The sequence below is a fragment of the Ictidomys tridecemlineatus genome, chromosome 10 (genome assembly GCF_052094955.1).
Source record: "Ictidomys tridecemlineatus isolate mIctTri1 chromosome 10, mIctTri1.hap1, whole genome shotgun sequence".
Classification (NCBI taxonomy): domain Eukaryota; kingdom Metazoa; phylum Chordata; class Mammalia; order Rodentia; family Sciuridae; genus Ictidomys; species Ictidomys tridecemlineatus.
In genome coordinates this window covers 65,856,134-65,869,779 of record NC_135486.1, presented here as the reverse complement: position 1 = coordinate 65,869,779, position 13,646 = coordinate 65,856,134, and the positions used below count along the sequence as shown (strand labels likewise).

At 37.3% G+C, this 13,646-nt stretch overlaps 2 protein-coding genes across 20 annotated transcripts in view; one reads left to right on the top strand and one right to left on the bottom strand.

Moving 5' to 3' along the window:
- Window positions 1–5,138, bottom strand: part of Zmynd11 (zinc finger MYND-type containing 11) — a 66,295-nt gene extending 61,157 nt beyond the window's left edge. For 6 of the 7 annotated variants that reach the window (XM_078023115.1, XM_078023116.1, XM_078023118.1 and 3 more), the window contains exon 1: window positions 5,005–5,133. In XM_078023115.1, coding sequence (XP_077879241.1) covers window positions 5,005–5,120 — 116 coding nt within the window. In that variant the 5' untranslated portion in view covers window positions 5,121–5,133. Of the gene's footprint in view, window positions 1–5,000 lie in introns of all 7 variants that reach the window. The other variant, XM_078023119.1, reaches the window with a different exon arrangement.
- Window positions 5,006–13,646, top strand: part of LOC106144715 (uncharacterized) — a 35,404-nt gene continuing 26,763 nt past the window's right edge. For all 13 annotated transcript variants that reach the window (XR_013426651.1, XR_013426650.1, XR_013426649.1 and 10 more), the window contains exon 1: window positions 5,006–5,139. The gene's annotated coding sequence lies outside the window, so the exon portion shown is untranslated. The remainder of the gene's footprint in view (window positions 5,140–13,646) is intronic.

Here is a 13,646-nt window from a genome sequence, read left to right as displayed (position 1 = left end):
TGCGCATAAACTGCATTACAGGGGAAAAGGAGGTGGTGCCTACAACTTATTTTTACTGGACTATAAAAACATTACTGGTGTTTAAAGGAATAACCTGACAATGGGCTGCATCACATGCGACTAAAATCTCAAGCGTCACTCATGCCACTGGCTTTGCTGTCACATGGTTCTTCATCCTTGCTTCCTGAGCTAAGAGCTGTAAAACAAGGGCTAATGTCATCGAAACATACAAATACTTCATAAATATTTAACATGCATATTAAGTAAGGAAGTAATTCAAAGCTTTATTATAACTATCCAAATTATATAAAATTAATGAATCCTACCAACGTGATTCTGCAATCTGCATTTGGGGTAAAATCGGGAGTTCATAACCCACTTCAATCTAATGTATGAAATATGATATGTCAAGAGCTTTGTAATGTTGTGAACAACCAATAAAAAAAAAATTAAAAAAAAAAATTAATGAATCCATGTGCCATCTAAAATTTAACATTTATAGATATGTGAATTAAAAAGAAGATATTCATTTGCTTATCTTCAGACAACCCTGACCAGACTACTATATTTTTGCTTTATGATAAAATGACTCATTCATTTCACATTCATGATGATGAAATATCCCCAAACATCCTTCAGTTTGTTTTTGTTTGTTTGTGGTGAGTATCTGGAGCTCAAATGCTTTAAAATGCCATAAATTCTACTTACAGAATTCCTTTCTAAAACTGCGACACAACTTACTATGTTAGAAGAGAGGAATATATTACTGTGGATTCCAATGTATCTAGAATTACAGATATTAAAAATGTTCCTTAGATTTGCCTCTACTGGAAGGTATTTTGTTTTGTTTTATTGCCATAGCTCTTTTTTTGAAAGAAAACGGTGTTTTTTTTTTTTCTTTTGAAGAAAAATCACAAGACTCTTGTGAACTTCAACATAAGAAAACATAGTTCCAGGGGGAAAAAAATAGGAATTAAAAAATAGAGAAAACCCCAGGAAACTTCAGGAAGTAAGAGTACACATTTTTGGCAATTTATAAAAATGGCATAAAATGGAGCTTTAGAGACATAAGCCTAGGGAAAGTACTTAGAACCACCTTCCCTGTTGCAAGTTTAAGAAAACTGATTTTACATCAAAACAACCAAGGGAAAATACTGGCTGTCAGAGCAGAATCACATCTGTACAAGCAAAGCACACAGCAAAGATGCTGACAGAAGTGAGCATACCTGTAATCTCAGCAGTTTGGGAGGCTGAAACAGGAGGATTGTGAGTTCAAAGGCAGCCTCAGCAAAAGCAAAGTGCTAAGCAACTCAGTGAAACCCTGTCTCTAACTAAAATACAAAATACGGCTGGGCATGTGGCTCAGTGGTCGAGTGCCCCTGAGTTCAATTCCCAGTACCAAAATAAATAAATAGAAAAAGTATTTTAAAAAAGACCCAAGAAACCATGATCTGCTGCTCCAGAAAAGACGTGGAAAACAGAACAAGATCTGAAAGCTATAGAGACACTGCAAAGTCTCGAAATGAGTTAAACATCTGAAGAAAATCACTTCAGAAATGAGGTACAAACTAGGAGGCATGCATAAGTGAACACACAGCAGATAACACCACAGATAAACAGCAGACACAAGAAGGGAAACTCTAAAAATCTCAAATTAAAAAGATGAAAGTAATTCAAGAGAAAATTAGAAATACAATGAACAGGGAAACAAAAATCTAACATGCTAAGAGAAGCCCCAAACAATAAAAACTAAGCAATGAGGTGTGTGTGTGTGTGTGTGTGTATGTGTGTGTGTGTGTGTGTGTGTAAAATAAGGGTGATGTAAAATTTGGATTGAAATATATTCAATTTATTTAAATGCATGAATTCCATATGCTACTTTAAAAATTAATTATTTCCAGTAGAGGGTGCTATTTCGAACACTACTTTTCCTATATAAACTATGCCACAGGGAAACCAAAGAGCAGATGATGGGAAGCTTGTACTCTTTACAGAAGCATATTCCAGTTTAAAAAAGAAAGACTATTACAAATTTTTAAGCTTTAGTGATTATCAGATCTAACAGCAATGGCGACAATCAGGAAATGAGAAGCAGTCAACATCATGTCCTTCTTTATTTATTAATTTTTTTTTTTTTAGTTGTAGTCAGACACAATACCTTTATTTTATTTATTTATGTTTACAGGGTGCTGAGGATCAAGCCCAGTGCCTCACACGTGCTAGGTGAGTGCTGTACCTCATTGCGTGCCTTCTAATAGGACCCACCATCACACTGGAGCTGTCAGACCCCACCTTCAAGCCTGAAGGCAACTCAGTATATTCCAAATACAGACTGAGCAATAACTCAGTTAGACCACAGCAAGGACATCAGCAACACTAGACCCTGAGAAACCAGGACAAACAACCCTGTTCCTTCATAAGTAAATGCCAAAAGGAAAATATCCACAAAAAGATGAAGGAGAAATTTACAGATTAAAAGAACAAAGACAAGAAGACTCCAACCAGCACATCCAAGTAAGCCACAAGGAGGATGTGCCTGCCCCAAGGGCCAGTCGCCTAGAAGACCTTTGTTCTATGATGGAGTCACTCATCAGTCAAACAGTGGAGGAGATCTAACCACTACAGGACTCTTTACAGCCTGTGGTGGCTTAAGATATTTTTAAAGTTTAAAAGACACTGCTGAGTTCAGCCTTGACTGTATTAAGCAGTGCAATTTAATTTAAAATAAAACTAAGGCTTGAAAAGTGTTACCTTTAAGAGTGCATAATATGGGGGCTGGGCTGTGGCTCAGTGGTAGAGCACTTGCGTAGGACAGGTGAGGCCCTGGGTTCCATCCTCACCACCACATAAAGATAAATAAATAAAGGTATTGTGTCCATCCACAACTAAAAAAAAAATATGGGGGGGAAAAAAGAGTGCAGAATAGTAACATTAGGCTTTAGAGCCAAAGATCTATTTCCTGGCACAGTCCAATACTGCTTTCTGAGCTAGTGCAGGCAAGGGGAATGAACACTGGCCGAGAAGCAAGGGCACTAGGTGAGGTGACTCCCTGGGCAGCTCCTCATGGGAGCTGACTGAACAGCAAGGATATAATTGCAAACAAGACTGATGTTATGCAAGAAGCACAGGATGCTCTACAGTGAGCTGCCATAATAAAAAGAAATATGGCATCAGACCCACTCACATATGTAAGCTGTCCCTCTCTGCCTCCCTCCCTCCCTTCCTTCTTTTCTTTCTATCTTCAGATGAACCAACAAAATCATGGCCATTTGGTAGGTAAATACATTTATTCATATTTGCTTTACGAAATATAAACCTTAAGACATGAAGAAAAATGTGATTCAAAGCCATTTGGGCCTAAATTAATGGAGAAAAACGGTTGCTTTATCAACAATCCATAATGCAAAATGAGTGTGATCTTATTTATCAATCCTTTACTACAGTTTGACACTGGGCTTATGCTATGTAACACTAACTCCCACTACTGAGGGGCCAGTTCTCTCACACCCACTCAGCAGACAATTCTAGACCAGGGACACTCATGCTGGGGACTCGGAGTGCTTCTAAGATAGAGATGCAGAAGAGAGAGAAGTGGCGGTCTGAGAAACCAAAATAGCTCTGCCAAGCTTACATGATTTTAAGGTCAAATGTAATCCAAAGAATAATATATCTCAAAATTCTTCTGTAAGCAATTTTGATATACATAAACTATGGTTTTTAAAATATCTCACCTAGAAGAAAATACTGTTTTCTTTGGCAGTAATGGGGCGTCTTAAGCATGTTAGGCAAGTACTCAACTACCTGGCTACATCCACAGCTCAAGATCTTTAAAAAAACTGTTTTATACTAACATCACCTTCCTGTAATCTGTTCTGTATTAGTTCCCATGCCTCATATTATTTGCTTCTTTAAAAACTTAATAATTAAAGTAAGTATTACTTGTGTTGTTCTCATTTTCCACAGTGTTTCCTATTCTCTCCTCTACTGCAGGACAGGAGCCAGGAGTTGATGGCCAACCTAAGACACTCCCCCGAAGGTACACAATGAGAGCAGCTCCCAGCCTCCCCACTCCACCCATTCCCCAGCCTCCCTCCCTCCTGCACAGCCTATAATCTTCGCAGAACACCAGGAAGGAACAAATATACATGGAACTCAATTTTTGTTACTTATTAATAAAGGTAAAAACAAATAAAGCATTTATGGAAGTTAGCTTTATAAGTTAGCTGTTTTCCATTTTCATAGACAGTATTTAACAAATGTGGGAGGGAAAAATATTAAGAAATTCTACCAATTAGCAAAAAACTCATCCAAATGTTTAAAAAATATATAAATTTGGCATTATTCTTTCAAAAAGTGTCCAGAGAAACAAATGTAAGAAAGCAAAATCAAGTTCCAAATTGAAGACTCCCTATAATTAGTATAGAATAGGTAAACAGTATTCATCAAGTAGTTTGGATTTTTTTTTTTTTTAAATCCTGAATCTTTGGCTACCAAGATAAATGGCATTAGAAACGAAGGGGAAAAAAAGAATGTATTTTTTTTAAATGGGACATTTATTCAATATATCTTCTAAAATACAGAATGGCATTGTTACAGATTCTGTTAGTAGGTTACGAACTAAAAGTTGCCTTTTACCACACATACCATGCTCATCCTATATTGAAATGACTAATGAACGGCAGGATACTGTTAGCTTCATGTATAAAGCAAGTGACTGACTAAAAAGCCTTTTAAACAAGACTTAGTTTCTAACAATTAAAATAGTTTATAAATAAAAACTTGAAAATAGAACTTATTGGTATTTTACTTGTCTAATATTTAACAAAACTTCTAAATACAAGTTCTTGTACATGTTTCTGTAACTGTAGATTTCTACAAGGCAAAAAGTGACTTCAATCCTTTGCAATATGTGTTGACTAGCAGACTAGATCAGGAATTTTTAGACATTTCCCCCAAAGTCTTATATGAAATTTTACAGGGATATTTTTGTTTAAACTTACTTACTTAGTAATTCGGTCAATGTTGGCAATTTGCTTCTGGTTCCTTATAATCTCAATAGCTGCCCAAAGATGCTGGATGGCTTTTGTATCCGCCTGTCGTCTTTTTGTTAAACGTGCCATGACCTGTTTACTTCTTTAGCTGTAGTAATATACAAAACATAAGGCAAAAAACATGGATTACAAATTGAATTACCACCAACACAATAGTCAGGAGATGCTGACTATTGATGATAATAATGTAAGCTGTAGCATGACCGACTGTTTATTTTCTACTATCCACATCACTGTGTATTACTTCACTACTTCGTGAAGAATGACATTCTAAAATCAAAAACGCTAAAAGATACTCTTTCCAAGGACAAGTGGCCACCTTGTACCAGCTTATCAAAAATAAACAAAGAAACCTTAAGTTTTATTCTAAAACAGACATTATCTGATAAGATTTCATTTTTAAATACTACACGATGTGAAATTTGACTAATATAAAATGGGATTTAGATGTCCTAAATGGTACTTTAGTTTATTATAGTTGTGGCTTTAAAAATGCCAAATTTATGTATATGAGAACAACATTTTAAAAAAAACACAACAGAAAATAAAAGATAAGTTACTTTGGGGTGGGATTTGACAGGCTGGGGGATAACATACTAGATAATTCTAAATTGTTAGAAATGAACAAATTCCTAGGATTAGATGTTAGTTGGATGGTATTTGTTGCATTCATTAGGAAACAACATTGCTACTTTATTCAACTTTTAATATTCTGGGTAAATTGAAGAAAAGAGTGACCACACCTCCAGATAACTCTCCAGCTGTCTCTGGGAAGGCTGGGATCACCGCCTGCATACCCGATGGGCACCACTACAAAGGTGACCTCAGCCCTGAGCCAGGGTCTGCCACGGTGCTGCAGCCGCTTCCTTCTGCACCAGGGTGAGCCCTACATTGGATACCCACCGAGACATAAGCCTCTAAGTTACACGGTGATGACGCTATTTACAGTCTACAGGCCCAAGGTGAATATCACAGCTGGGACTGGAGGCCACCACCTTGACCTGACCTGGCCTATTCTCTAAAGGAAGAGGATGAGGGTGTGAACTTGTTCTTGGCACTCTCTTCTGCCCCACAACTGGCTCAGAGTCATGGGTATCACCTTTTTCCCTCCCTCGACATTTCTACTCACAGCCATATGTCCCACTCTTTCTCTGACAAACCTGAATAAAACCTGCGGCTGCACAGAAGCTTATCTTGACAAGACTCACTTCTGGTGAGTGTGGAATCGTGCAGCTCCCAGAAGGAGGCCTGCTCACACTTAACACACCCAAAGGTGTCTCTGCATGCCCTGTTTCTTCCCACCTTGACTTCTGATAGTTCCTAACTTTGCTCCACAGAGAGATTAATTAAAAAATAATGCCCGTGTGCAAGTTTTAAAGAAAACTAAGGACAAATCAGTTGGTTCTGTATGAACTCACACATATAATAAATGATAATAAAAATTACAATTTACGAATGTCTGTTTTAGGGACTTAAAATATATAGGAATGTTTCAGATTAAGTGTGCTTATACAGGAGAGCCAACTTCCAGAGCTGGAAAAGCATAATGGCAAGGAATAATAAATAATTCTAACTTATTCGTATAAATTAGAAAGTGACATCCAATGGTAAACTATAGTAATATAACAGCTCTGACAGACTGCACAAATAAAATTTCACACTGTTCAGATAAAAATAACAAAATTTCAATTATTCTTATAAACTTAATAAGTGCCCACTTTGTGTAATGCACTGTGCAAGGCATAATGAAGTATTTTAAAATGTAAGGGCTGGGTTGTGGCTATGTGGTAGAACACTTGCCTAGCACATGTGAGGCCCTGGGTTCAATCCCTAGCACCACATTAAAATAAATAGATTGCCGAAGTCTGGCTGGGCACAATTCAGGAGCCACTTGTCAAAAGAAACTAATTTTATTTTTAGAACTACAAACGCCAAACAAAACAGCTCCTCAGGAAAAAAACCCTCAGAGCCCAACTGCCACCACCGGCTTCCACAAGCCTCTCCCCCAGCATCTTCAAGGGATATTATAGCATTAACTATATACTATCAGAAAATAAATTAAATACAGAATCTTTAAACATCACAAAAGTTTGTAATACTGCATTAAGCTCTACCTTTTGAGCTGATTGTTTGGGTACTAAAAATGTAAAAGTTTGATCAGGTGTAACTATTGCTGCTGTACCATTATTTGACCCATCAGTGAATATATTTGGAGCATTCATGATAGATAGAATAGATAGATAGAGAGATAGAGATAGAGGTATTGTGTCAATCTACAACTTTAAAAAAAATTTAATGTATAAATATTGATCCTTGCCAAAAATAACTTAAAACTGGCAGAAAAATTTTGACATGTACGTGAAATTTTTAACTCTTGACATACAAATGATCGGTCCAGCATGTGCTCAGACAAGGAACACACTACTTCCAGCTTTAAAATAATCTTTTTTTTTTTTTACCTCTAATTACTTTATTAATTATTTCTCTGCAAAATTTGAGCAGAAATTTAAATAAAAAACTCTGAAAATGGTAAATACGTGAGAAAATATGAAAGTCAATTTATTTTCTTAACTTAATGTCTTAATTTATTTATTTTCTCAGTTTCTTTAAAAGATGATTGTTTAAAATAAAGAAAAGTAATTGATAGGTGTCTTTAAGTTTATAACATATGTAGAAGTAAAACATATAACAACCATAGCACAAACAGAGGAGAGGGACTAAAGAAAATCATACTATAAATTTCTTGTATTTGGTGTGAAATAGTATCATATTTATTCAAGTGTAATTATGGTAAATTAAGGAAGCATACTATAATATGTAGAACAAACACTAAACAATATTATATACAGGTATAGGTAATTTTATATTTAACTTACAAATTATTCTTTCAAGATACATGAATGAATTTTAAAATACCAAAATAAAATAAAGAATAGTTCACTCAGAGCTATAGAAAACATAACAGCAAAACAAACATTTTTAAATAATAATAAGTATTTACTTATAAATTTATATTTGTAACAATCATAAGAACACAGTGGGAAGTTGGACGTGGTGGTGCACACCTATAATGGCAGCAGCTAGGGAGGTTGAGCCAGTAGGATGGCAAGTTCAAAGCCAGCCTCAGCAACTTAGTGAGGCTCAAAATATAAAAAGGGCTAGGGATGTGGCTCAGTGGTTAAGCAACCCTTGGATCAATCCCCAGAACCAAAAAAAGAAAGTAGTGGGGACTAAGTAGCAGAAACTATAAAGGTGATGTCACATTTCTAGAAATCATTAAAGTCAAGATTAAAGGATGAAATAATGCTACACCTCAGGAAAACAGACATAAGGTTAAAGTAGAAGATTCCGGAGATGAACCAAGTGGTAGACAGCAGACAGACCCTGGATTCAAGGTACACCCTAAGGGGACAATCACTAGTTACAAGGATTCAAGTAGAACACGGAAAACTCAAGAAAGCGAATGCAACAAGGCGAGTGGCAGACCACAAGAGTGGTAGAGCTAAGTGGCCACTGAGACAGGTCTCTACAGGAGGACCAATCAGAGTCTTCTGGGAAATCCAAACGTGCTCATTCACTTAGCATACACCTCAAGCCTACCTGTTCCTACCAGGCCCTCTTCTACTCCCTGGGGACACAGCAAAGCAATCCAACAAAATTCTTTCAAGAGTAATGATATGGCTGGATACAATTTGGTGTTCATCAATAATGAGAAAAAAAAAATCTTAAGAAATGAGTCTCTTAGATCCTAAATACAGAGAACTAGTCATTTAAGGGTCTTGCTGATACAGCAAAGGAGACTTTTCAATCTGTTTGTACCTGAACAATTGTTACATTACTAAGGAGCTGCATGGTTCACAATTCCCAAAATGCCCCAAACTTCACCCTTCTAAGCCTTTGGTCAAGCAATTCTCTCTCTGCCTGAAATGTTCTCCCCTGCCTCTTTATTATTTCTCTGCTGCTTTAGGGTTCAAATGCAGTCTACCCTGACCAATCTTTCCTTCTGGAATCAAACTCAACTGTCTTTTGTATGCTAATAGTAATTTGTTTATATGTCTCTTACATATTTTTTGCTTGTACAAATAATTATAATTTCCTCAAAAGAATTCTTTAATTTAACTAAAAAAAGACATGTCTCATTTATTTTTACACCTACTATTTTTCAAGGTGCATAGTACAGTTTTAAATATGTAAACTTTCAATATGAAGTTATTAAATTCAAGTTTTCCATGTATATTTATGTAAATAACAAGACCCCAGAGTGAGCCTTCATTTATGTTTTATCAAAGATTGAGACATCAAAAAGAAAGATCAGAAGACTCGTAGAAATCATTAATACGACTCCCGACCTTGGCTCTGCCCCACACATCTTTCAGGAGAAGTCACTCCTGAGGAGGTGAGTCTCAAAAGGATTGTTGAGAAAAAAACAAGAAACTAAACAAGACTTCAAGTGAACCTAAGAAGTCCTGGGGCCACTGGGGTCCATTGGCCCCACAGCCCAGGTGCATTGCAGTCCTCACTCACACCACCCCACTTCCTCCAGCAGGAGAGAAGAGAGCAAGCAGGGGAAACCTGAAAATAAGCAAAATCAATGCTCTGCTCGGCAGGTATGTGCACAACACTCTTGGAATGTGAGGGGACAATAAATGCTATATCTGGGAAAAGAGAGAGCTGACACAGCAGGGAAGAGGCTGGAATAGTCTTTCTCCTACACCAAACATATTCGGATGTCTTGTGGCACTGGGTGCAAATGTTACATAAAATCTAAAAATAAATCCTACTGTTTTAATATTTCACGATGGCTCAGCAACAAAACTTTCCTCAAAAGCTTGTGACTTTAAATTATTATTTGACTGTATACTCATACCATTTTACCATTATGTATTCTCGGTATATTAAGGTTATTTTCTTAAAATATCTTGGGTTTTAATGTATATTAAATGATGCTGAAATCCAAATAATCACAATTGCTTCTCTGATTACAAGTCCTTCACACTCGAATCAGAGAAATAATCAGTTGTATTTTCCTCTTTTTTTATAATTTATTTTTAACTTACCTCAAATTGCGTTTTAGAAATTATTATTACGAACACACCTTTTTTAGGGTAGTTTTAGATTCACAGCAAGATCAAGCAGAAGAGATGAATTTTCCACATATTCCTTGTCCCCACAGAGGCACAATCCTTGCCACAATCGACATTCCCACATCATGGTTACCTAGTTAAAATCCATGGACCCACTCTGGACTCGCCTTGCCCCCGAGTTTACTTAAGTTTACTTTGAGATCCACAGTTTACTTTAAGATTCACTCTTGGAGCCGAGTGTGGTGGTGTATGCCTGTAACTCCAGCAACTCAAGAGGATGAGATAGGAGGATCCTGAGTTCAAAGTCAGCTTCAGCAACTTAGCAAGGCACTTGCAACTCAGTGAGATCTAAATAAAATACTCTAAATATTAAAAAGGGCTGGAGATGTGGTTCAGGGGTTAAGCACCCGAGTTCAATTCTGAGTACCAAAAAAAAAAAAAAAAGATTCACTCTTGGTGGTGAACATCTGTGGGCTTTGACACTTCTGCGGTGACAGGCGGGCATCTTTGTGGCACCATCTTATAAAGCCTGGGTGCTCAGCCCTCCAGCAGCCACTGACCTTGCTGTCTGGTCCTGTGCAGCCGTGTCTTGACTGCAACTCCTCCCAGGAAGTTAGTATGGAATCGTCCACCTGTGGTGTCACCCTGGTGCCCATGAGTTTCAGATTTTAGAGCACCCTGAACAACAGATGTTGTTTGAGGTAGTGCTCATTGATGAGAAAGAGCTAGCCGCAGAATGGGGAGAGCATGTGTAGGCCATGACCAGGAAGGTGCCTGAGGTGCAGAAAGAACAGTGGCTGGAATATAGTGAATGGGGAGAACTACAGTAAAACGAGGAGAACAGGGCTGAGATCAAACCTTGCAGCTCACAGTGAGCACCTTGGATTTCAGCATAATTTCACAGACACCAATTGAGGGCTTGTAGACTGCAATGGGTTGGGAGAGGTAACCCGGACTTAGGTAGATAAAATAGGTGAATACCAGATGCCTGATCCCAGGCACACACAAGAGGCCTAACAATCTAAATGACAGCTTTCTGGAAAATTTACGGATTCTAGAGAAAGGACCTTCAGATGTTCAGATGCTGATGTCTGAAGGAACGTGGCAGAAAAGCCAACTGGCCACCTGACATCTTGGCAGTGTGGCCCACACAGAGGACTTCTAATTGGCTTCCTAGTGTCTCACCTTTAAATAGAACAGATAGCCAAGGACCACTAGACATTCAGAAAATGCTACTTAATAAAAGAGAAAGATGGGCTGGGGCTGGGGCTCAACAATAGCACACGTGCCTGGCATGAGTGAGGCACTGGGTTTGATTCTCAGCACTACATATAAATAAATAAAGATCTATCAACAACTAAAAAAAATAATAATAAATAAATAAACAAGAGAGAAAGAGGCCTTATCAAGCAAACAGAAAAAGGGGTAGGCAGGAATTCAAATCAGAAAATACAGGAACAATAAAAATTTCCAGATGAATATCATGCAAGAGTTAAGACACGGAATTATATCTATAAACCATAAAGTACATAATATAAACATGAGTATTCAGGAAAAATTTAAATATGACAAATAAAGCATTCAGCTAAAGGCTTGAATATAAAGTTGAGGCAATCTCCCATGAAGTAGAACAAGACCAGAGACACAAGAGACAGGGGAAGGAGCGCAGTTCACTCTGTGAATAGAAGAGTTTCAAAAAGAAAATGGAAAGGAGACTGTCATTCAGAAATGACTCAAGAAAAGTAATGAGACTGAACAACAAGCACGTGCGAGTGGAAAGGGCCCATCAGAGGCCAGCACATGCAGAAGGAAAGCTAGAGCACAGAAGCCAGAAGGCCAAGACTGGGTTAAAAAAAAAAGCTTCCAAGCTTCCATGGTGGCATCCATGGTACCAAGGACGTGGGTGAAATAGTAACCCGCATCCTAGCAGCATTGTAGAAGCCACAGAATGATGGACATCTCCTGAACTTGGAGGAAAAACTGTTTCACCTAAATTTCTAATCCATCCAAATGATCAATCAGTGCAGGCTCACTAAAGATATGCTCATGCAGATACTCCAAAAAAAAGACCTGTCGTCCAGGACTCAGGACCCAACACAGGAAGGAGGCAAAGGGAATTCCCAGACAAAAGCATTCTAGCAGACCTCAAGAAAAGCCCAGAGAACAGAGAATGATAAGCATCAGAAGGGGGTCTCCAGGAAGCAAATACTGCATGGCAGAGATATTAAATTCAACAAAAACATTGCTATGCCAGAAACGCACAAACTTACACATAACAAACTGCTAATGTCCATGTAAAAATCTTAAATTAGATTTTGGCAAATACAAACAGCACATTAAAAATTTTAAAGATGCTTTATTCCAGGAAAGCAATCACAGTTCAATGTTAGGAAGAATATTAACGTAATTAATGAAGAACTAATAAAAGCATGATCACCTCTGAAAATGCTGAAGAAGTACCTAAAAATTCAACATATGCATGTAAAAACTAATAAGTAAGAACGGAGGGGTACAGCTTTTATATACAGCCTTAAGATTATCAGATAACTTACTAAGGAAATGTAGAAAAATTTACCAATATAAGGAAAAGACTAAGAATCCTCACTATGTTCATTCTAAATACTGCCCTAGAAGTACTACAATAAGAGAAGGGAGATAATTAAGAATTGGGGTGGGGGGAGATAAAACTACCTCTCTTGCAAATGACATAGGCAATATGATTATGTATCCAGAAAATTTAAAAGAATGAATGAAAAATACAATCCAGAGTCAGGAAAGTTAAATTATGAAGAAGCAGGCATAGGGAAATGCCTTTAAAGTCAGGGAGCAGGGAAAATATTTTTTCTGACTCAATACCCAGAAGCAAAGTAAAAGGGGAAAGTCTAACAAAAACACAAAAATAAATAAGCATGCAAGATTAAAACCTTTGCATGTCTAAAATATATTATAAACAAGGTAAAAATGTAAGTGACAAGTAGGTAAACACATAAGAAATTTTGCAGTTTAAATAACAAGTTAAAGGCTAATATCCCTAATATATATAAAGAACCTCTAAGTTTTCAGAAAAAGCCCAAAACTCAGTAGAGAAAAAAATGAGCAAAACATATGAGGGGGTAAAAAAGTACTACAAAAGACCTATAAACTTAAGCAAAGATGCTTAATTTCTCTGATAATTAGAGAAGGGCAATCTTTAAACTACAATTAATACAGCATTTTTTCCTTTTTATTTAATAAAATTCTTTTTTAAAAACTTTGCTTATTTATTTTTTTTCTGCAGTGCTGAGGATCAAACCCAGTGCCCCACATATGTGAGGCAAGCATTCTGCATAGTAGATACTGAGCCCCAGCCCCAACCCCAGCCCCTAATACACCATTTGTATGCTTCTGTCTAGGAAAACTCCAGAAGCCTAGCAATGCTGTCACTAGGCTTCGAGAAACAGGCATTCCTCACATATGGTACTGGTGGGAACCGAAAATGTCACCATTGTTGGAGTGGAATGGCAATGACCAC